We start from the raw sequence: 25,604 nt of genomic DNA on the forward strand, positions 1-25,604 counted from the left end.
AGGATTAACGGTACCATTTGGAATTGGATCCCGCATTAATTTATCGCCACTCTGTGGCCACTCGAAGAATCGATGAAGCGTGAAATAATAGTGAACTATACTGTTATCTATTGAAGTTTTCAAAGAAAATTTTTGTTCAGCTAATTAATATTATCTACTTATTTAATTAATTAGTTTTATAATGCAATTTTTAAATTTTAATCTTGAAACCGGCCCTTTTCAGCCTTTTCTCAAGCATTTTTAATGTTTAATGAAAGTTCTTTTCGTTTGTTTTTTCACAAAAATCTACATATTAATACGCGATCCACCATTTGCCTCGTCCAGCGGAAAGGCACATATCTGAAACTTCCCTTTTCGTACCATTTATTTTCTGTCTCTTCTCGGATGCAAGGTGCATCGTGCCAGCGGCATACCTTCGCAAAACGTATGCAACCACGCCTGAAAATAAACCCGGTCTGAAGCGTAGTGAGCTCGAAAAATGCGAAACGACATCGGCTGGGACGGTAGCGCGCAGTAGGGACTTCGAGACGAAGGTATGACATTTTCGTAAGCTTCTCGTCGCACGATGCGACGGGGTCGCGGGTGACATTTTGCGGGTGAAATGGCAAGACGACGAGCCGGCGAGTAAAGTAAAATGTCATTGTCGCGACTTGTCGCACGCTCATTGGGAAATCCTACGGGAAAGGGAACGAACGGGCGAAATGAAAGTTTGCTAGAAACACAGAACTGTGAAGAACACAACTGAAACATTGAACAGAGTTTCGATAATTACTCGGGCACGGTCTAATAAATTATTAAGCATTACTATTAGCGGCAGTCGCGGAAAATTACAGTCAGATACGGATTTCAAAATGGAGCCACGATAAAGTCATGAAAAATAGTTAGTACTATTTGCCGCTAAGCACGTTTTACGCAATCCACTTTTACATCATATTAGAACTGAATTGTAAAAATAAACGAACATTAAAACCAATTATAAATAACGGAATTCTATTATATACTCTGCTGCATTGTTATGCTGATTCATTTTTGCATTATTAATCATATTCAAAGTCATACAAATGTAAATTACGTGTTATAAGCATTTTTGTTACGTCATCTTGACCGCCAACGTTGACCAGCGATTAAGACCAAATTTACATGTCTGAGAAAATTTTAACGACAATATACTTTCACCATTATTTGTGAATCTTATTGTAAAGGCAACCATAATCTCTTATTTTGTTTTACTTTTATAAACAAATCTCTATCAAAATTTTCTGAAAAAATTAAATAAATAAAAATTATTCAAATTACGTTTAAAAATGCAAAATTAATTAATACTTAATTGAAATTTGCAAATATAATAACAGACGCAATAGAAATATAAATAATCTACCCAGACATAAATTCTATTAAAATATATTTATTAAAAATTTACACAAGTTGAAATTAATTTTGTCGAAATAAACGTTGAACGTAACATACGGTGCCTGGAAAAAACTTGATTACATTCCATAAAATTATACTTTGTTTTAATGAATATAAAATAAGTCCACGGCAAATGCACTAGCTATTAACCATGCTAGCAGTAATTGCCGTCTCCTTGTGAAATTTCGCGCGTTAGCGTCGTGTTCCAACTCGTCTGCTCGAGAGACAAATTAAGAGAGAACCAAATGGTCCACCAGCGGTGCCGTTTTTTCTACTCATACTTCATTAAACTAACGCCAAAGGAACATCATGTACGTCATATGCACTCGTTTCAAAGAAAGCATACTAATTTACATATGCGTATATTTTATTGGCTCTTCCTGTGTGCATAATTAATAAATCCGCGTAATACATGATGTATGATGTGGAACATTCATAAAGAAAGATATTGTATGATAACTATTGTGGAAACTATTGGTTTATACGGTTTACAGCTAATGCGGCATCATGTTAATCTTTAGCACATTAAGCAACAACATTGGAAGTAAATAACCAAGTGATTACCAATAAAATCGGAAAAATTAAAGACATTGCTCTTACAAAGTCGATATATTACATTGTATTGTGAATATCGCATTATTGAAAAAAATGTCTCCCATGCACTGTCCCACTTAACTAGAATATTATTCGCAGAGTTTTTATTTCGACCGCAAAACCCGATCTGGTTCATAATTCTGAGTACAGCCACCGCACTACAAAGACGTAAAAAAAGTGTCAGTTACAACGAAATTCCATTAGCGTCAGTTTTCACCGCTTTTAAGTATTTCCTTTGAATTTCTCTTGCTAAACCGCTCGACTGCAGTGCTTGCGCGGCGAGTTTACGTTCAAAGCAAAACGGAGAATAAGAGCGGATATATTTTTATGTCTACCCGACTTTCCGCTACACGACGCAGCCTCCCACGCGCAGCATGCGATTACAAATTATTAAACGCTTAACGTTTTGTAGTAGACTACAGTCTCTGGGTCCCGAAGAATACTCGCGCGAAACATCGCTGCAGACTTGGACATTAATGTCTTTGTTCTGACAAAGACAGACCGCATGACGTACCAGCAAAAGAATATAAACGCGATGGCCACTTTTTCTTCAGTAGTACGTCACGCAGTTTCCATTTTCCTGGTCAAAAGAGAGAATTAATTGTCGACATCGCGGAAAGGTGAATTTTTTAAATTTTTCTTACGATTAAACTATTGTTCTACAAAAAAATGTATTACAATGCAAAATATATAAAACATGAAAATAATTTGTACGTGTAATTAATTCCTACTCATACAATGTTATTATAAATCTTTTCTTAATATAAATATGAAAAAAATTTTGTAAACAATATGGACAAGAGAAAGCGAAATAAAATCAATTATGAATTGTGCATACATAATCATATTATTTTTAAATATTCTATTTTTACGTGTTCAACGTTGTTTTCTGCATTCCTAACGAATTTAATTAGCTACACACATGCACACCAGTAGTGCAAAGGACAAGCGCCAAAGTGTCAATGTCGAAGCTAAATTGCAAAGCATTTTACGGCGATGGGAATCGGCGAGGTTGGTATTCGGCAAATGTTGGGATTGACTGTGCCAGTCATTGGCGTTACACGAACGATTACGCCGCGTGAATTACTAAGCGAGATCTTACTAAAAGGTCTCGTGTCGCGAGGTTGAATCTCGGTTAGAAGTAAGGCAATAGACTGGAACAAGAGAGTGAAATGGAGAAAAGTTGAGAGAAACAGAGAGAGAGAGGAAGTGAGGGCAACTAAGAGCGAAAGGAAAAATAGAAAGAGATTGGAGCGGAGAACGCCTTGACGTTCGACGATTCAATCAACGCAGCACATTGTCGACGTCGGAGGTTGGAGGACGTCACCCGTCGGCGGATATTCTTGGGGTCGAGATATGAAAAATGATGTCTGACGGAGGGAGAGAAGAAAGGGGAGCGTGGAAGAATACGCTCCGACGTACGTTCTAGGACGCTTTCTTCCGGGGAATGTTTGACAGATATCTTGGCGTTATACCGCGAGCGTGTTGTGATGCCGCGAGTTTGTGTAAAAGACGCATAAGCAGCAAACGTGTATTAATTCGATACCAGCTGGCGAGACATCGGAAAATTGATTCACTTTCATTTTGGTTTCTTTTACAATTTTCTTATTCTTTCGATTTCTTTTTGTTAATAAAGAAGAAAGCGGATCAAGGCACCGGGATTTTCTCCTTCTCCGCCCCTTTTGATGGTCACTACAGAAATTTTATCTCGCCTTACGCCTTGTAACCGTGACAGAGAATTAAATCAATAATTGATAAATGGTATACCCAATATTAGATGAGTTCAATTAATCAAGATGTTTTGCTAGAAACAAACTTCTATTATTTATAGCTATAATGTGCTAGGCAATTACTTTTACTTTAAATTTTTTCGAATGACTTTTTGTAATATACCTTCACTATTTGGAGAACGGCTGCACGATTTATCTTACGAGGGCTTCTCGCGTTTTACATAGTCCGAAACTATTCAGCCACTCGTATTTTTTAGTGAAAGGAAAACCTCGCAATCCATGCGGTATGGATAACATGTGTGCGCAGTTTCTTTATGTGCATATTATTTTTTGGTCGCTCGTGGCGAACCAGCCAGCCTTTAATCGATAAATATGTTTTAGAGCATGCTATATTTCAATCTGTCATATTTTTTTCGTTTTGTATTTTAAGAAATAAGTAATTTGTTTTTCAAAATACAAAAGTTAAAAGTATGACGGTTTTATTTTATTTGCATTTGTGATATTACGACATTTTTAATTCCATTTTAGTAGAAAATTACAGAAATATTTTTAAGTCATCTGCTATTATGATCTGTTTCTTTTTCGTAAAAAGCATCAGCAAGACATGTATAAAGTGCGTTGTCAATGTCACTTTTCGATAACTTGTAATTTATCGACTTTGGAAGTATAAGAATACGCGCCGTAGGCTATAACTGAGAGAGATCTTTCTCTCTCTCTCTCTCTCTCTCTCTCTCTCTCTCTCTCTCTCTCTCTCTCTCTCTCTTTCTCTCAGCTTAACAGCCAATAACATCAGAAATACGTCTACTTGCAAAACTGATAAGTTTCGATTGCCTAGGACAAAATAATGCAATCTTCGCAAAAAGATTGTTTGTTTCGAATAATGAAGCAATTTCGAGTTTATAAAATTTCAAGTTTGTTGTAAACAAGCGAAGGCTTTTGAGAGAAAGAGAGAAAGTTATAGAGGTATACAACTTAAGTACTCAATTTATGATGTATACTTGATAGCAAGGTATGAAGCGCTTTTATAATAATAGATTGCAACAAACTAAACTAAACAGTGTTGTAAAATATATAAAATCTTTTAATAAAGTGAATTATTTCCGACAAAGCTGTCATGCAGAATTTAATATTATACTGCACATTTTTTGGTGCACTTTTATGTTCACACGCAGCTCATACGCTTATATAAATTCTTTTTTCTATTCTGTACATTGGTGATAATGTTCAAAGTGACCAAACGCATATAGAGTTTTTCCGAACGAATACACGAGTATCATTTATACAATCAAAATATATGAATATTTTTTTATTATCCCAAAAATATGTCGTTAGTTTTTTTCGATTTGCATAGTCATAGCGTTCGGTATATGCATGTGCTATTTATTAAAACGATGGCCTTTGTAGCTAGCGCGATTCTTGACAGAAGATGCACATTTCGCATATCAGCTTATGCATAAGTAGGAGGCACTTCTTATTACACATAACCAGGTTAATGGTAATGCGCTAGACAAATAAGTCGTAGCGCTGGCTTTAGGAATTACGTATCTGTCTGTCCACGGAACACAAACGACCGGGATAGCGTTATCTGTATTTGACATTCGTTACGATGATTGCCTTTGTAATTAGCGCGTCCGTGGTTGACGAGCGATTACAATTAACAGGGCATTCCTTGTTTAGGCAAAACCCGTTCAATCGGCTCTTGTTGGGCTCATTAATGCAATCGTGTGTTTTGTCGGTGGCAGGAGCGTTTGATAGTGGTTGTAAAATGTCGAACCAAAGAGAGAGAGAAAGGGAGGGAGGGAGAGAGAGAGAAAGAGAGAGAGAGAGAGAGAGAGAGAGAGAAAGAGAAAGAGAGAGAATGTAGGAGAGAGAAAGAGAGAGAGAATAGAATATAAAGCGAGGGAGAGAGAGAAAGAGAGAATGCGGTGAGGGGGTAGTTGAGTACTCGTAGGAGGAAAGTGTGCGGGGGTAAGCCGCAGCGGACAATAATTATGCCGATTGTACCACTGGGGCTAATTATCCGTCTGTACAACTTGCATCGAATTCGCCGACTATTTCATCCTCTGTCCATAGCAAACTTTGAGCGCTGCGGACAGATGCTTATCTTTGCGTCCTCTGATAACACGCGCAACTAACTTGTAACCTGACCTGGATTAAATAACCTCCCTGTTGTTTGACCATCACAGCAAGAGATACTGTTTAACTATCCTGGGTAAAATATTTTTTACAAAGACAGAGTACTGTCGAGTAAAGCTTTTATGGCGAATTAAAGTCATTACATTTGGATGACTTTATATACGCTTTTTACTGCGCGCATCATAAACAATCTTTTTGAAATAAATGTAATTTAATAAATGACATTTTAATTAAATTGATGCGAAACTTTTCCGTCAAGCTACATTTTTTGTATGATGAAACTAAAGTGAATTTTTATTCTACAGCAAACATTTAACAGTCAATTTATCGCTATTCTTCAACTTATAATAAATAACAATTCAAATAATTGATTGATAACAGCTTTTAGATTAAATTTCGGTAAAAAAAGTTTTTTAAATTAAATAAAAAATCAAATTTTTTCTGTAACTTTAAAATGTTATTTATTTTATTTTAATATTTTAAAACTTTGTAACTTTTATATTTACCTATAATTTTGAGGCTGTAATATCGGCAACGTAGAAACAATTATTATTTTATAACATGTCTATTAATTCTTCGTTTTTCTAGAAAGCAGTTAATGTAGGACAATCTATGTAATTTTTTGATATAGTTAAATCTCGTGAGGTATTCACGAAAAAATAAATTTTTAATTGCAATACAAGACAAAGCAAAATTAAACACTAATTGAATTTGACTTTCGTGTGAATGCAGTAATTATTAGCCTGGAAATACCAGTATAATCGTTTTTAGCGGCAGAAGCTCATTCACTATGATAAAATGTTCTGAATATAACATGAGCAAACAAGTTTTATGTATTAAAATCGTATGCAAGGCGATTCTGAAATTTTCCAAAAAAATGTCGCATGGCATTAGAAGCCAAGTGCAAACGCCAATTATATCGAATTTATTAAAAAAATATATGCCAATGAAAAAATAAAAATTGTATATCCGAACTGTTCGAGTTTTATATTTGCATTTTTCCATAAACAGAAAGATAAGCTGAGTACTTTTATTTTATACACAGGTAAAATAAATAAAAAAACGAATATTGTCGCTACGAATTATGTGTGCCATATCGACTTGAGCGTAAAAAATTATCACGTGCATCACATTTTAATTTTCAATATGGTTGTGCGTATATAGCGATCGAAGATTGAATGACGTGTGTTAGACATTTTAACGCTGAACGCTATGCAAGCGTGATTATTACCATAGCATGGCCGTCCAACGATAACCACTAACGCGTTTAGAATTTTCCAATATTTACACACCGGAATATCCAACGTTTTCCAACATGAGCGTTAGAAAACTTGAACAATTCATTGCTTGTTTTGTTGCTAGGTACGTTTAATAAATTTGTTTTTAATATACGAGAACTCATAAATGTGCACTATGAACGCCGATTTTCCTACGCACGTTTAATGATGCTTTGTTTTGTGAATTGGCAATTTGACGTATATATATCGCGATATCACAAACATACGTAAATTTCTCTCACGCTGTATACACGATAGTATATTACTCGCTATCAAACGACGCAATCAAAATTTTTTATTTAATTTGTTTTATGTATATAACATTAAAAAAAAAACAACAAAGTATTGTAATTATATTATTTTTAAAGCAATAATGTTTGTTTTTGACATGATCCAAATCCATAATCCACGTTAAAAATAAAAATTCTATTTGCGTGTGCTTGATTGCAATATCTGCATTCAAGAATTTAGAGCTAATTGCTGATTCCTCTAATCAAACCTTTACTAATCACAATAGTTTCAAATTAATCGCAGAATTGGCGAATAAAAGAAACAGCAGCGGTTTGAGATATATCTTTTATAAAATGTTTACAAAAATAATTCTTTTGTATATTCAATATGAATCGTAGTTCTGTAAACAGAGATAAGTCCTTTTAATTAATTGATCCCATTAAATTTACGAGAGTTTGTTAAAGCGTTGATTATTAAAGTGCATCGAAAATGTTGTAAGATATTGTCTAGATTGTATCGCTAGAAGCAACGAGTTGAATCTAGGTTTCTCTCTTAGATGACTTATTATATCGGAAAATCGCTTAGCCGTGCTCTTGTTAAAATATTTGAGCACCTTCAAGCTGCGCGGACGGGTAAATACGAATCACTGTCTTTTCATTTTTCTTCGTAAGCCATCGTACGTGAGTTGCGAGTAATTACGAGACGTTGTATAGGTGCAGTACACGTCGGGGCGAGAAAACACTATTTTTTATTCATATCGCGCATTTATGCCGCACGTCTAAAGACCATGTCTTTAGATGCAATGATATTCAAGTGATATCGTACAAGAGACGTTCGCACACAACTCGTAACTCAGTTTTAATTTCACATTATGTTATATCGTATAGTGCTACAAATGTTACAAGTTTATATCCGCATTTTATACTTTTACTTTTTCAAAACCGATATTCAAGCTTTTATTGCAATAACAATAATGAGTGAAATTAATTTGTGTTCAAAAAGTCATATAGTTATTAAGTAATATTCGTGTGAAACAAACAAAATATTTTTAAAATAACATTTGCAGCATTATGTTGTTAACACGATATGGGCATATGTATGTATATGTAATCCAATTATATAAAGTTATTTGCGGTAACGACAGTAGCAATTGATACGATTTCTGTACGTTTATTTCCCAATTAGTCAAATAAATAGAATTATATCGATGTGCCGCTGGCGTCGCCGGATACCAGACTTATCAATAATTAAAAATACCGATAAATCTTGTTAACTCGCAATCAGTGCGGATATTGTGTTAAAAACCATTCATCCCGAATGTGTCTTTTTTAAGAATACTGTTATCGGGATATATATCGAAGTTTCGCCGGTATTATCGTCGCGTCGATCGCGTCGATGATACGCGAGCCCATCGCGCAACGTTCTCTTTCGTAGCTTACGGCCGGCGACGATTACGCGGTGCACGCGAACGGAAGAGAAATCGAAGGAGAAAGGATGAGCGATCGTCCAGAGACCAGGACACGGTATACACCCTCGAGGGGAACTTGCCCGAGTCATTTTTCATCGCGAGTCGCGAAAGCGCTCGCGCCTCGAGAAGATATCTCGTGAAATTAAAGAACTACCCGCGGATACCTTTTCTACTTGCTGCAACTAAAAGGGATGAAATGAGGGTGTTGCGGATGACGGGGTGCAACGGGTAGCTGCTAACTCGAAGGGGGGAGGGGCGCTAAGGAAAGAGTCCGAGCAAAAAAGGTAGGTATACACAGGTATCGTCTCGTGCAACCGACTGACGTAAACGAAAATAAAGAGTCGCCGCCGAGTTCTGATTTTCTCTTGCCGCTTTCAACCGGCAAACCGGGTGGTCGCGGCACGTCCAAAGCAGAAAACAGCGCGCGAAACGAAAAAAGGATACGGAAGCGTTCCGCCGGTGGCGGATGCGGAGAGACAGAGGGAACGAGAGATTTCCGTGGCATTTACTCAGGCGCGTTCGCGCGCACGCGCGACAAGATTACAGCGACGTGCAATTATATCGTTACCGCGAAACGAATCATTTGTAAAAGCGAAACTACGCTGCGATGCGCGCTCGCTCCAGTCGTATTTCGGTCATACGCGAATCTAAGTAATTGCACGAGCGTTGCGATTCCATCAGCAGATCCGCGATCGCGCGCATGTGACGAAGGAGAATGACACGCTCCCATTACGCGTGCTCACAGAGCTCGTCATGCGTATGCAATAGGGGTATGCAATAGGCGTATGCACTCTATACCGACATTCTCAGAAAGAGAAAGAAAAAGAAACAGTATACGTATGCATATAAACGCGCGCGCGCGCGAATGCACTACACGCGTATCCTCTATCAACCCCGAGAGCTTTTGCACCCCCGTCTTGCACACACAATTTACAACCATCCCTCCCTTCCCATCGTCCGCGCTTCACCACCACTTTCTTCACAGTCCGCTCCGGTACACTCCGGCACCTTCCTTTCCGGGTTTCTTTCTCCGCGAACGTAACCACCGCTTTTCCACCCTCGTCTTCGCCCTCGAGTCGCTTTCTGGAAAATGTCCTTCCCTTTTCCTCATTCGTCGTTCGTCGACTAGACTGCCTCCGCCTGTCCGGTACATATGAGGCACGTGGCGGACACAACTGTATGCGACACACATCGCCTACGGGCCGAATAGACACGCGTTGTACAAGGAGTGGAGAGGCGTTCTAAAACGGCGTCGAGTGTATTACGACTTTGGCGTAACAAGAAGTTTTTTTTTTTATTTCCTTTTTTTCACTCTTTCCCTTTGCCCCCTTTCCCCTCCTCTTTCTCTCTCTCTCTCTTCTTTTCGTCCCTCGCCTCTCTTTATGTTACGAGCGTAGTTGGTAAGCGTCGAGCACATTGTCGGTAGCACTTGGACGATGAGACGCGTTGACAGCTTCCGCGATGAGGATGGGAAAGACGATGGTTGAGCGGGATTGTCGGGAACAGAGAAGGGGATGACGCGCGGAGGGTGGAAGACGCGCAACGGACATTCATAAATAAAACCGCGTGCGGCGTCGTCCCACCGAGATCTTTGTCCTCTTTTTTTTTTCCTGCAAAGAATAAGTACGAAGAATGCTATCTACTTTTTTAATGAGATATCTCGACTAGGTTGCGACGCGGCAAAGCGATAGGTGCGTTCCAAAGTGCAGTCGCCGTACTCCGCGAATATTGGATCGGATAAAAGAAGGATTGCTTTTACAGGAAATGGTACAAGGCAGCGAAGCCGGTAACTAGGTCGTGCACATTATTATTCTCTTTGATTTGGCTCTTCTGACTATGATAGCTTTACAGCTTGACACTTACAGCTTTAGCATATCGTTTTTATTTAATTCCTATGTGAAACATTTAACTCACGTCATGGAATAAGTTTAAAAGCATTACATTCTTACGTATGAGTTTAATATGCTGATTGTGAGATATATATTTTGTCATATTGTGTAATATCAAAAACTTGAAGTTAAACTTTTCCACATAATGCTTTCGAATTGACGTAACAAGATTGACGTACAAGCAAATTATATTTTTAAAATAAATTATTTATGATAGAGAAAAAAAAATTTTAAATTATTATATCGAAGATTAAAATAAACATCGCAATGTTTAAATGAAATTTCTCGTGTCAAAAAAAGAAAGTTACGTAAACATGACCGGAATATACAGCGGCTGCATAATTTATAAAAGCTTCGTACAATATTATTATTATTACATTGTCAAACTAATTTACGAAAGTATCACTGAATATGTAATGCGCCTTTATTACTTTCCTCTAATAACACATCGCTGGTTATTTTGCCTAACGAAACAGTTGAAAATTGTTCGCCGAATACAATTTTCTATTTTAAATTTCTCGTTAAACAAAACTTGCTATTTAAATCTGTTTTACAACGCGATATGATAAAATATTAACTCCTCTAACGCTGCTTGCAACAGGCTAGAGTGGTACAAAGTACCCAGCTTCGCGCGTCTGTTATCACACTGAATATGATAGTGCTGCGGGAACGCGGAGATATGAAATGCATCTCGACAATTCAATTCTGTACATACTGAAACATGTGTCTCAAAGTATATACTTATCAGATATACAATCGTTTCCTTTTCCAACTTAAGAAGTTGCTTAAATTTGATTCGACGCTTTATTATTCATTTTTCTGATTGGTTCAAGACAGAAATTAATAATAAATGCTATTACAAATAATAAGAACACACAGATAATAATAAGCAATGAAATCATTATATTCAAAATGCAATAGAAATATTTTGAAATAAAGATATTTCTCACTGTATAAAAATTATTTCAAAAATGTAAGTACATATAGCGTTGTCTAAAAACCGATAAAAATTTTAAAAATATATATTATTGCAAAAAAGTTTATTGCTTTTATATTTATTCGATATTTTCCTCGTTTATATGATCATTCGTCTGAACTGTCAGGATAAATTGATTTATATCTAGAAGCATTGCATTCTGTGTATATATTTACATAAAACTTTTACATACTTTGAAACCTCTTCTAAAGAGTTTTCAAAATACTAGAAAGTAGTAAAAAGTTCAATGTATAATATTAAACTCTTATTTAAAGTTAAAAATAGTTGGTATAAAATATTGAAACTACGTGAAAAGAACGAAAAAAAAGATATACATGCAAGAAGACAGAATACAAGAAAACAGCTAAAGTTTTATAACAAAAATTTGGTTAATTATCTTTATTGACCGAAGCTCTTGTATATTAGGATTTAAATCAAAATAGCGCTTTATGGAGTTCTATTCGAGTGAATTTAATTGTCCAACTTGTGTGTGTGTGTGTGTATGTTGCAGGTAGCGTGGCTACGAGTCGATACGCAGACGATTCTGACGATAGCGAGTCATGTTATTACGAAGAATCATCGGATCGCTGTGACACATAGTGGCCATCGAACATGGTCCCTGCACATAAGAGACACACGCCAAAGTGACAGCGGCTGGTACATGTGCCAGGTTAATACTGATCCGATGTCCAGCATCACTGGATTTCTCGCAGTCGTTGGTAAAGATCAAAATCTTTTAATTCTTTTCGAAAGAATTATTTTTATTTCACGTTTATAGTGGGAGAATGAAGCGTTAATGAATTTTGAAACCATATATAATATTAATTGTGCAAGTTTAATTAGTAGAAATGTAATTAAACTCCATATTATGTGAGGCCTGTATAACGTAAGGCGAGAAAAACATACCAGCTAAAGTATATATATATATATATATATATATATATATAAATAGCTTAAATATATTTTAATGGACATTTACTGCGCGTGGTAAAATCACATTAGCTAGTTGTACGGTTAAATCCAGACATTTTAATGTCATATTAAACAAATAATAAACCATAATTATTGCAAGCTTTTATCGAACAAAAAGATGTCATATCCGTCGCCAAGAGAACATCGTGTCATATGCACAATGTGAATGTATATAATACTGCGCGCAGCTTTATTATCTTCTGCTCGAAAATTACAAATGCTTTCTATGTCGCGCTCAGCAATCAATATTGATTATTATGTTACACAAAGAAACTGACATATCCACCTGGTGCAATTTCATTGATGAGCGGCTATACATCGCAATGCTTTGAATATATCAACTTTGTGCGGATTGTCCATTCGCTTTATTTCAAATAAATGACAAAATTTTTTTGATAAAATCTCATCGCGTTATAAACAATTTTTGGTTCTATAATATTATTATTACTTGCTAATTGTGTGCAACATTAAAAATACAAAGGCCAGAGAGAAATTGCACAAAGATCGTATTGATAAAATGCTTTATCTATGTATTTTCCATTTAAATTTCATACATAAATTTTTTTTGTTGCAATATTAATTATTATCTTTAATAACTGAAAATTAAATAGTTTTAAAAAGCATCATTGATTATTAAAGTGGGTGCTTATTAAGCAGTGACCTATATTTTTCAATTATTATATATATATTTTTTTAATTAAATAATAATATTAATGTTAACTAAAATTTTTTTGAATATAAAGAAAGTCACCATATATTTCACATATATAATAATCGGCATATTGCGTACGCAACTTCCAGTTTTTATAACGTCTAAGAAGCGGAAAATTGAAAATGAGGCGGGGCATGAAAATTCCGGAATGATTTAAGGACTGCTGCTGACAAATATTTGTGCGAGCAAATCGTGCGTTCGGGATTGCTCGTGAATTTGTAACCCACGCCATCAGAAACTCCAAGATCCTCGACTAGTCCTTGCGAAACTCGACTAAGCACTGGCGGATTCAGCGTTTTCTATGTATACGTAACTCGCGATTGTCCCGCGGAACACGTCCTTTGCTGGCAAGGCGCATCCTTCTTCCCGCGACTATGCATCAACTGATCCTTCCTCGGAACTTTCTTGGCACTTGGTACCACCGTCCCTGTTACCGCCAACTTGTCAAACTTCGCCAACTACGGTCGTCTTAGCGGACACCGTAGTACCTCCAGAGGAAGCCATGATTGCTACTACGAGACACCGATATTCAATCCTTGATTATTTGTTTCGCGGCTTTCCAAGAAATACTATGAACAACATTATGAGCTTTGCATAGCTGAATTTCATCTTAATTAATTACTTTCTCAAAGGGACATATTATATTCTTTTTTACCTGCTTTACAGAGTAATATGAATGATTTGGCAATTAAAATCTTATGAATTATCATTATATTACTCTCATATCAATTTTATAATTTTTTAAATATTTATATTAAATATTTAATCTTTTATTTTTAGTAGAATGCTGTATGGAATAATCATCAAAATAGCTACTGGATAAAATAACGTTTGCTAACAAAATAGTGAAATTACTGTTATCTGATTCAACACGTTAAAAGTTTTGATACAAAATAATTGCTTTTAAAGCTTACAACGTTTTCTCATTATTGTTTACGCTTGACAGTTGTCCTATTTTTATTAGATAAGGCACTCGACTTTCCTTGTTTTTTTATTAATGAACGCATTCTTTTTCACCCTACTACCAATTATCAGTTGGCTTGACGAAGGTCTGACACAATTCCTGATCTCTGGAGATCGTTGGTCAGCTCTATCGCGCTCTGGCGCAATAGCATTTGAGAGATGAATATCGGACTGCCGGAAATTACCAAATAAATGCTGGCATTCTATACTCTTGCGAAAAGCTAATGCATCTCCATAAATATCTCAGCTGAGCTTACTGATTTATATCTCTTAACAAGCTCACAGATAGTATCCCATTGATACATTGCAAAGCTCACGTTAACTAGGATTTAAGTGAGACGAGCGAATATTCACGGACGAATTGTACAGTTAAACATTTATTTCCAGGAAAAAACGTTGAATTCGCTTGCATTTGTGCAATATGACTCGACACGTTATCGCAATAACAGCGCAGATATTTCATAATTTCGTACTGTGAACACTAGCATGTTTTTGTCTTCTATCTATTAATTTTAAAAATTCAAATAAATTTGATAAAGAAACAATCACTAATTTCAATTACCATTCATTTACTTAAAAAAAAAATTAAATATTAATGACAACTATTTTATATGTTTCACACTTAATATACAATGTAAAACTACCACAACGTATATTTCCTCACTGTACCAATGAACGATATCTTTCATTTTATTTAAATTTATATTTCTTCTATTTGCACAAGGTTTTCTCATCGACGTTTATTTTTGACTACGCTTAAATAAATTGTACATTAAAAATTAATATTAAAAGTTGTTTTTAAATAATAAATGTAATATATAAATCTCTTATAAAAGCAATTTTTATTTTATTAGACTACCAATTTGTTTTTGTCAACAAAGAAATGTATCTATTAATTTGTATTTATTAATAAATTGTAATATAACATAACCAAAATAATAAGCAATATAATAATTATATAATTAATTAGTATAATAATTAATCGCATCACAGCAATAAAGTAAATATAAATAATAAGAAATATTACACATGTATAATCCATTAATTATTAGTGATGCAGCAGTATATATATATATATATATATATATATATATATATATTTAAAAAATATTTTTGCATTATGGTTTACAGTTAGAATAATTAAATTTTTTACTCGATAGTTTAAAAAAAATTAATTATTGCGTGTCACTGTGAAAATGTCTGCATAAAATTAATATAAATAAAAGTAATTTAAGATAAACATATTATTTGTTAATAAGAATACTTAAATTAAACCATCAATTGCTAAACCATCAGACGACACTAATATATCTTTACTTTATTTTAAGGTACTGATTAAGTTTTATTTTGGTCATCCTATAACTTTTGTATCACAGTAAATTTATGAAAAGCTTGCGCTGAACTTTGCTCTAAAATCTAAAATAACGTTTGACGAGAAAGGAACTGAACAGATTAAAGATTTCACACCTCAGCGAGCCCTTTCGGGTGGCTTGCCAAGATAGAGACGCCTCCCCTGCGTTACCCGCCTTAGTCTTCCGCGATCGGCCGGATTTGTGGCGGCGGGATGCAAATGTATGTAAAGTACGTACCCCCGCGCCAAAACCCTTCGAGGGCGATTGTACTCTTGGCGGGCTATTAGACACCTTCCCGGCAACTCGTGCTCCTCGTTCTAATAACCGGTCGACCTCCTCCTCACGCCGCAAACCGCCCCTAGCCACCGTGCAGCGGAGTCCCGTATAAGCGTATAGTTTAAACTCACCGCAACCCCTCGTTAAGATTCTTCTTTATCGGCCCGACCTATCGTCGACCACATCGTCGAGACGTGGAACTAAAGAAAAAAGCAAAAGAAAAAGCGATGCCGGCTATTTTGCTCCACCTAGTTTTATCGGATGACACATCGCATTTTTCGGTAGTTTACATCGCTCAAACAGGAAGGAACAGAAAAATTGACGTGAGATCATTATGTCATGGACGACTTATAAAAAGTCTAATGTAAAATACGTTGATTAATTGATCCTTCTGTCTCTTTTGTTTTGTAAAATTATTCTTTCACGTGTAGTTTTAAAATATATTTTATAATTATTGGGATGCAATAATAATATATCGGTTTTCAAGTAATAGATAATCGTTTAGTTCTGTATCGATTAAACATAAATTGGATATAAATCAGTGTAAAACTGTGTTTCGAGATAAAGATACACAAAAAGGACAGAATGGAGGAGCTAGTTATTTGTTTCTCGTAACATTATCGAGCCATTGATTGTGGTTTTCTCTAATTTGCATTTAAAATTATACTTGCATGAATTCGTTACAGTCGGCATTGTACAGAAATTCTCATTCCTGCGTTATTTGTTGAAGCGATATTGCTTCTTCGATGATGTTTGTGCATGTGAAAAGTTTGTTGTAATTATATAAAACTGTTTTAAATGAATTACTATGAGCAAAGTAAAAGTCGTAAACTAGCACTTGTATTAAATTTATAAGTACTCTGAAACAGTAATAACCATAATTCTCTATGCTAGTAAGCTCGCACAAGCATGCAATTTGTAGTAAATATTGCTTCGTTTACGTACTTTTGCGTAATTAGCTTCAGCTAATCAAACTTGTTGAGAAGGCTCAATTTCTCCGAGCGTGTTTTTTTTTTCAAATACAAAAAATAGAAGAATACTAAAATATGGAAATAGTAAATATATATATGTATATATTCGCGCGATACGCTGCTCAAAATATTGACTGGATTATTCTTGCAGAAATATTCGTTTTATTATACAGTTTACTTTTCATTCTGCGCAAATTCGATTATTGAATGCATATTGACAAACGGTGTAGATTTCTGTTCTAGCACAGTGTGTGTGATATCTTGTTTCGATAATAATTATTAGTTCATCTTCAAACTTGCAGCAACTCGCCGACCTTAATATGTCGTGCACCGTTACCTTTGCTTGCTCGACGTATGTAGGGTGCATACATATATAAACGTAAAACTCAAGCTTATCGCGACCAACCCTCGTTAAATTTCTTGTTTATCGTAGTAAAATTACTGGCTTGGTCAACTTGCCTCGGTGTGATATTACATGTTCCCACTTACGTGACCAATTGGTCGGTCGTACACTTTTTCAAAGTGAATATGTACGAATGCGTAAAGTACATACGAAAACAATACATTATAGCGAGTATAATTGTTTGATCAATATCAGAATAATTAAATTTTATTTAAATAACTTGTTTTTTATAAAAAAAAAAATATTTTTCAAATAAAATAATTTTAATTAATTAAAATTAATTAAACTAAATACTTAAAAAATTAATTGGTTTTTACAACAGTCATTAAGCACAATTTAATCGTTAGTAAAAATAAACTGATAATATATAAAAGTACTGCTTTTACTAATACCGAGTTTAGCTTTAATGTCAATTCTATATAAAGTTGGCACAATGGCTTATGACCTAAATGCATCATAATTTATGAGTCAGATTTTTCAAACTGTGTGAAGCGCTATAAAGGAGAGGTATCGATTATCCAGTTACGGAATATTGATAAGATTACGATGGAAACAAGAGATATGTACTATAATATTATAGTAATATCGCATTACTCGAAATTTTCTCAGGTGGCAAAGAGTTCATAGTTTTTACTGTACTTTTGCGTAATTCAATCTCTGGATATCGGCGTACATCAATTTAGTATCATGTTGGTCTAAACGCTCGTTCGACCACTCAAACGTTTCAAACGTTATCGGAACGTCGCAAAATATAGCGGCCATTCAAAAGGACACTCGAAGATATCGGTGGTATGAAACGCGCTGGTGTGTACTGTCTACGCGAATAAAACGAGATCCGTGAAAACAAACAAAAACAACAGCTCGCATCGGTGCGCGGGCACGCGTGAAATAATAAATTCGACCCAATTGTTTTCCCGTATCAATAAATATACTATCTGCGGATACGGCGCTTTTTTTCGCCCCGTTTGCGCCCGACGCAGTCGGGGCAAAGCGCGAAATGAATTGCACACCGGGCCCGGTGATATCTCTGTGACCTGTGATGGCGCGGGTGTAGCGACGCCAGCGCGGAATTGCTTTTTGCTCGATGGCCGATGCCCGCTTAATTCTTTGGAAGAATTCGCTCCGTACTGCTCTCACTATTTGACTGTTCTGCCGTAATCTGCTGCGTCGTCAGAGGGCACCCTCATTTTGGGTTTCTCTTTGTTGGACCCACCCAAACATTATTGCGAAAATACCTCACATTGTAGACGTTTTCTACGTGTGCTCTTATATATTGTCAGTTTCACATACACTAATGATTAAATTGTGTTTAGACAAGTTTATAAAATGTTAATAAATTTTCAAAAAAAAATTAATTTAAACTTTAAATTCATTAAAGCTCTTATTGTAGAGGTATCCATAAGATAATGATAAATGTTATATATTAAAACAACTAAAAGAAGTATAAATAAAACAAAAAATAAATATTAAAATATTTGATTTTTATCAGAAAAATATATTCGCGATGTATTTAAACTATAGAATAATATTTAAATAAAAAAATGTACAATTTACAAATGCATATTTTTCAATACAGATAAAATAATATTATTTTGGTTTTCATATTCTGACTCTTCAATAAAATATATTATTATTAAAAAAAAAAAAGAAATTATTCAGATTTATGCAATCGTCAAGAGCAATCGATAGAACAGTTTGGTTAATATAGTTAATTATAGATGGGCTCGTTAATTATTGAAAGAGTTCATCGATTAGCGTAAATAAAAACGTTTTTGTATACTTAATGTACATTAGACCTGCACTGTTATGCAATCGCAACTTCCGTCTATCTTTCTCGTCTCGTCGTTAGTACACGGAAGCACCATTCGCACCGGCACTTTTTCGCATCTGCGAAAACTTCGTCTTGGAACCTCTTTGCCTTCCGAACACGTCTTTCGTAACTCACCAGGGGGACGCGACGTCGGTCTCTAAGAGAGGACTATTCACGAAGGTAGCCTCTTTCGTGACCGGGAAAGAACTTGGTCCGCGTAAGCCGTGGGAAACCATTCCCGGCCAGCCGTCTTTCCGGTGCAAACTGCATGTGCGCCAACCATATTCGGCTCTATTCCGTCTTGAAAGCAACTCGATAACGAAATTCTTCGCATTGTTGCCGTGGAAAATGTATCGCGGCGGGTCTTTTCTTGCGCGGTAAAAATTATTTTCGCAAAGAGTGTAGGTCAATCAAGCAAGCTGTCGACGACGGAAATACTATTCTATATTTTTTATTCTATTATAAAATTCAATCTACGTGCATACGCGAATAATCTTGTTTATATTATAAACATTAACGTAATAATTTTTTACGCTATCTATATTGATTCATTCGAACAGATCAGCATAAAAAGAAATTATGGAGATTTATCGCTTTTTTAGTACGGAATTTTTCATAATGTAGTGTAATAATAAAAGTTATTTAATTTTTTAAACATAAATCTTATTTATCTATGTTTATTATTTTATCTATGTTCATAAAAAATTGTATTGTAAATAATATATTTTAAAGAAAAAAATATTGAAAAGATGGCCAAATCTCCCTTTTTTCAACCAACTAGACAAAAAAAATATATTTTTTATACGACTAAAATAAGGTTTTCTAAAAATAATTGATTAAAATCTGCTTTTTATTTATTAAAAATTTAAAAACGGATAATTTGACATTTATATGCAAGACTTAATTTACAATTATTAAAGTTTATTAGTAGATAGAGGACACTTTAAATTATTTATTCTCTTCATCATAAAAGAAAAAAAGAGAGAAAGAGAGAACTTAGTTAAAAAGCAAATTTTAAAGTTGTTTGCGTAGCAAAAGCAATCGCATTTTTTATCACGTAAGCATTTTTAGTGTTTTCTTGTAACCTAAAAGAATATTTATGAAGATCATAATATTTTCCACATAAATGTAAGATGTTGTTTGTTATATTTTGCTATATTATATTTTATACAACCACTCGCTTGCGTCTAGTTAATTGTAAGTAGAGATACTAATTAATTTTTAACTTGTGAACATTAACTTTGGCGCGTGAATAAATCTGTCCTACGATAATAGCAGTAACCTCCTATTCTGGGATAAGCACGACACTTTTTTTCCAATAATATCGTTTTACTAGAATATATATGGTTACAATATTAAGTAATAATTAATTATAAAAAAATAATTTAATATAGTTCGAAAATATAGCTTTCATGTTACTAGTTAATGCAATGATCATAGCAGTAAATTAAGACACGATTAAACTTATATTCTCTGAGAAAGCTTTTCTCGTTGAAATAGATTACAATATAGATTCAATTTTAATTTAACATTTGAATCTCAAGATGAGTAAATACAATAATCTCATCAATTATTTCACAAATACGAAAAATCTAATCATGGAAGAGATGAGATTCCTGCAAATTTTTGTCTCTATCAAGGCGAGCGATTGTTTCTATCGATTTTTTCTCTCAAATATTCTGCTGCGTTTGTCAAAGCAAGAGAGAAAATTGAACTGCTGCAATCAGTTGCTTTATCCTTCACATATTTCTCTACGTTTTATATCATCATCTTATAGAATTTTTTTTGTGTAAAATGGTTTGAAGATTAATCTAGATACTTCAAAAAACAAATCAATTAAAAATTTTAAACCGGTAACAAATATTAAAACAAGATGAAACAAATCAACATATATAAATTGCTTAATTTTGACATTTCAGTTGATTTATTTACTTAGACAGATAGATAGAAACTCTAAACTATCTGGTGTATCTTCTAAGCACAATCCACCATATCATATCCAGCTGCCATTTACTAAACTCGGATAAAGCGATGTGATGGATTTACTTTGCATGATATATGTGTTGCTTATGCAGCTTTACTCGTGTGATACATCGTTCTCTTAGCTAGTTCAGATTGTACTTGTGTCTTGTATATCAATTTATAAAAATGATAATCGTAACTTTTTTATTTTCTAAAATTTGCAAAACTTGCAATATATGTATATTAATATATGTATATACATAAATTAAATAAAATGGTAATATATTATGTGTGCTTTAAATTTATAAACTATATTATTTGCTTAGTTAAATTTAATTAATTAATTAAAATATTTGAATTTAATTATTATCCACACATGTCTTTTTGATCTGCTTGATATACGCTGCGGTTTACCGAACAGCTTGCGTTATCACGCTTGAAGAAAAAGATGTGTCATAAAAAATAGAACCGTCTTTCCAACACCGCGCATCCTTTTGCAACACCCTATCCAACTTCCGGTTGCGATCTATAACAAAGCGATGAGTTACGATCAGTTAAAGTCACGCGCCGAAGATCGCCTCGGTAAAAAAAACTCCTTCAATAGAACAAAAAAATATCTCCCGTAAGGAAAAACGGAAATGTAGGAGGGTGTGGGCCGGATGTAGCCCGGGACGCTGCGAAAATTCGAGCGAATTCGAGATCGGCGGGGCGAATCGAGATTTTACGAGCGGCCCGTCGTACCGGCGATGGGGCGCGAATCTACATTCGTCGCGGTGTGTGCGGTGTGCACGCAGAATATTGCGACAGGCGGTAGCGGAGCATGATCGACCACCGAGATAGCCATCTATCTAGCCTCGTACGAATGGGTATCGCCGGTCAACTCTGCAGTATACTGGAATGAGTCTTCTCTATAGCCTACAGAGAACCGTAGTACCAAATTAGAACAAGACAGATATAGGAACAGATGGATCTGTCTCTTTTTCCTTTTATGTTTACTGAATGGAAATTATATGTTTCTTATCAGACATTTAGTAAACAGCGTCACTCTTAAACTTGCTTTCCATTATCTTATTTATTAATTAAAATACTCAAAGTGTGAAATATTTTATCAAAGATTGTGAAAGTCTTTCCTGACAATGGCACACGTGGAGTTGTTTTTTCTCAGTATGATATTACAATAACGTCGCGAATCTGTGATATATCCTTTATATATATAAGTATATATATATATATATATTCTTCTCAAACCTCAGCGACATCTTCACTCCTTGACGGTTTATTCCAGTGTGTTGTAGAGTTAAGTTTATCGTGCACCGCTCCGTTTGTTAGTATGCGCGTGAACGCGCGCATAGTCTCTGGGACGTTCTCGTCGCAATGTGGTCATTGTTTCAGTACCGCCGGATATCCTGGACTATCCCACCAGCACGGACATGGTGGTGCGAGAGGGTAGCAACGTGACGCTACGGTGCGCGGCGACAGGAACACCAGAGCCAACAGTCACGTGGCGTCGCGAGGCAGGCGGCACGATCAGCGTGTCAAACATTTTCGAAGGTACGTATCTTCGAACTATTATGCGGTCGATTCTGTCTCTCTCTCTCATCGGACACCGATCATCGCGTCCCATTGCGCAATGACTGCCTATTGCTGTTTGCAGATAGAGTCGCGTTTCGCGTTTCTTCTCGCACGATCCCCACGCCTCTTTTCAACCTCCTGTTGTCGTTGTCTCGCGTATATTGAACGTAAACCCGCTCGTAGAACGTCTGTTGCGAGGCTTTCTCGCGCTCTCGCTCTAAAACAGAGTGACAGAAAGCTCGCTGTGCCGTTTCGCGCTGATTGAGCGAGACGTTTATTGTGCACCCAGTCGGATCATTGAATGAGTTTTGATGGACGGCATTGAATCGATACGCGAATGTGCTTTTTGTAGAATTCACTGTAGATCGAACACGCTTGATAAAATTTGATGAAATATCGCAGATAATATAAATAAAGTAAATTTACTTATTGAACCCGATCAAAACTGCATTTGAATTGGTTAAAGTATAAAATTTTCAAAAAAGAATTAGTAATAAAATAAATTTTGCGTAGAATATGTTTTATCGTAGAATGTTGAATGTGTTCAATCAAAATCGGAGTGAAATAATTAAATGTCAATATAATAAAAAAATACAAATTTCAACTAAAATTTAATGAGAATCTGCTTTTTTTAGAAAGCATAAATCTGTCAAAATACACAATCAAATACGATCTCCGCAATGACAGTCGCGATACGAAGTTTGACAAGAAAATCAATTTAGTAAAAACGGAATAACTATAAAATTCAATTTGACTTAACACGTTTTTCTTAAATTAGCATTATTTTCTTGTGCGAAACTTATGTTATAAATTAATCTGCTTTTATTGATTTTCGATAACAATAAAATCATATCATGTAATTTAAATAATGTAGCAAACATTCTATTCTTAATAAGTTCTCACTATATCTTTTACTAATCTCTATCTATTTAATATATATGTATTTTTTCTTTTTATAATTACGAGCTTTTGATTCAATTGACGTTTTTTTATTACTTTGACGAACGTTCAACAGTAATTTATTTCCTCTCTATCCATTCCATTTTCTGCAGTCTCTCGCAACCGGCGAGAGAATTTAACGATTCGTTACACAAAATGGTTTCTTTCCTGATGTTATTATCAGCAAACTGCCGCGGGCGTAATGTCCATCGAAATAAAATTGCCGAGTATTTTATAATATAAACTCGTTTACTTAACCCATTCGTCGAGAAATTAATTTTGTTTACAATTCCGAACGAATTTCTATCGTTGTGCTATCCTTGAGTAAAGTCCAACAGCAACTAATAATCAATATGTAATTTAATTTTTTATTTGTTGTGGAAAAAATGTTGTACACAAATGTTTTCGACAAAATATTTTAGGGATTATTTTTTGTTAATGTACGATGTTATAATTTTTCTAATGAATATAAATGTTAATGTTAGTAATAATTTATTCATTTTTAAATTTATTTTTTTAGAATTAATAAGGTAGTTTTCGTCCTCGCAATCTAATCACTCACGCGCTTTCGGTTTCCGACTTTATTTAATGGCACTCTTATTTTTCGCGCCGCCAGTGTCAGGATTGTTTAGATCTTTCGCTGACTAATTGCACCAGCAAGTGTCGGAGACATTTTCGATTGTACATCAGACAGGTAGCTTAAGTACCGCTTTAGTCTCTTTCTTCTTCGACTTCAAGCTCTTCTCTAACCCACCCATCCCCTTTCTCTTTCACTCTATTTCTGTTCCTTTATCGCCGAGTTGGTACTGAGTTTCGTGCTTCGGAAACACCGACGGACCAAAGCACAACACACTTGTAAAGTATTTTTCGTCCTTTCGTGCGAGACCGTGCCAAGGGGCGTAAAGGGTCGAAGAGGCGTCTTGCAGCTGTGAGATATTGCAGCGACCACGCAATGATTTATTCACCGGACGAAACTTTATCTTTCGATTTTAAAGAATTGCTTTAAACATTTTGTCGCATTCCGTTGTCTCTCTATTCCTCTGTTCATTTCGCATCTGTCTTGTGGGAAGGTCGCGATTCCATTAAGCGATAAGTGCCGGAAAATAGAGTATTCCATCGCGCGGCTGTGCGCCATCACTCTTACAATTTTCGCGCACTCAGTCCGTACACTCCGTTTGACTTCTAATAATAGTTGAAGAGAAAAGAGGTTCTTTATTCTTTTATTCCTGTATGATAATTCGTACTAAGAGATTTTGCTTTCTGCAGACGATAAAAGTTTGATGCATGAATTTACTTCAAAGATCTCAACAGGTGCACGAACGAAAACGCTTTTTAAGTTATCAAAGCGAAGAGGAGCAGATGTTGTTATATATAAGTTTTATAGTACATATTCAAGTAGCGTAAAGAATTAAGCGCGAGTGGAATATTTTATATTTTTGAATAAGATGTGGTAAGTAAATATGTAGAATTTTAGACGATCAAAATGATTGAAAAATTATTGAGTGATAAATATTCTACACGCACATGCATATGGAATAATCATCATAAAATGATATAGAATAATATATAATAATTTTATTATTCCAAACTTGTTGAAATATCTTGTTATTCTAAAAGCTGTAACTACAACATTTAATTTTACATTAAAAATTTTTCTCTGCAGATATGTGTGTATGTGCTTCTGTCTTTATTTAAATAAAAATTTTTATTAAAATAGAATATTAAAATAGTTGCATATATCATTTCATATGTTATTTAATAACTTATAAATGTTTATATTATGTAAACTATGGAATATTGTTTTGACACCACACATTATTAGGCTGTTGATCTGTAAAGAAACCATGTAAATTATATGATAATCAATCTGGAAATGAATGTGCTAGATTGTCAATTTAACTCCATTACGCATTCATGACATGGAACTAATTGTAATTTCAATATACAAATCGATTAGCACG

The 25,604-nt window shown here is 34.9% G+C and overlaps 1 protein-coding gene across 1 annotated transcript in view; it reads left to right on the top strand.

Annotated features, from left to right (window-relative positions):
- LOC105668022 (opioid-binding protein/cell adhesion molecule homolog) overlaps positions 1–25,604 on the top strand; it is an 80,023-nt gene that overhangs the window by 41,420 nt on the left and 12,999 nt on the right. The window contains exons 3-4 of the mRNA XM_012360191.2: positions 12,223–12,430; positions 22,525–22,683. Coding sequence (XP_012215614.2) covers positions 12,223–12,430; positions 22,525–22,683 — 367 coding nt within the window. The remainder of the gene's footprint in view (positions 1–12,222; positions 12,431–22,524; positions 22,684–25,604) is intronic.

This window comes from Linepithema humile, chromosome 6 (assembly GCF_040581485.1).
Source record: "Linepithema humile isolate Giens D197 chromosome 6, Lhum_UNIL_v1.0, whole genome shotgun sequence".
Lineage (NCBI taxonomy): Eukaryota > Metazoa > Arthropoda > Insecta > Hymenoptera > Formicidae > Linepithema > Linepithema humile.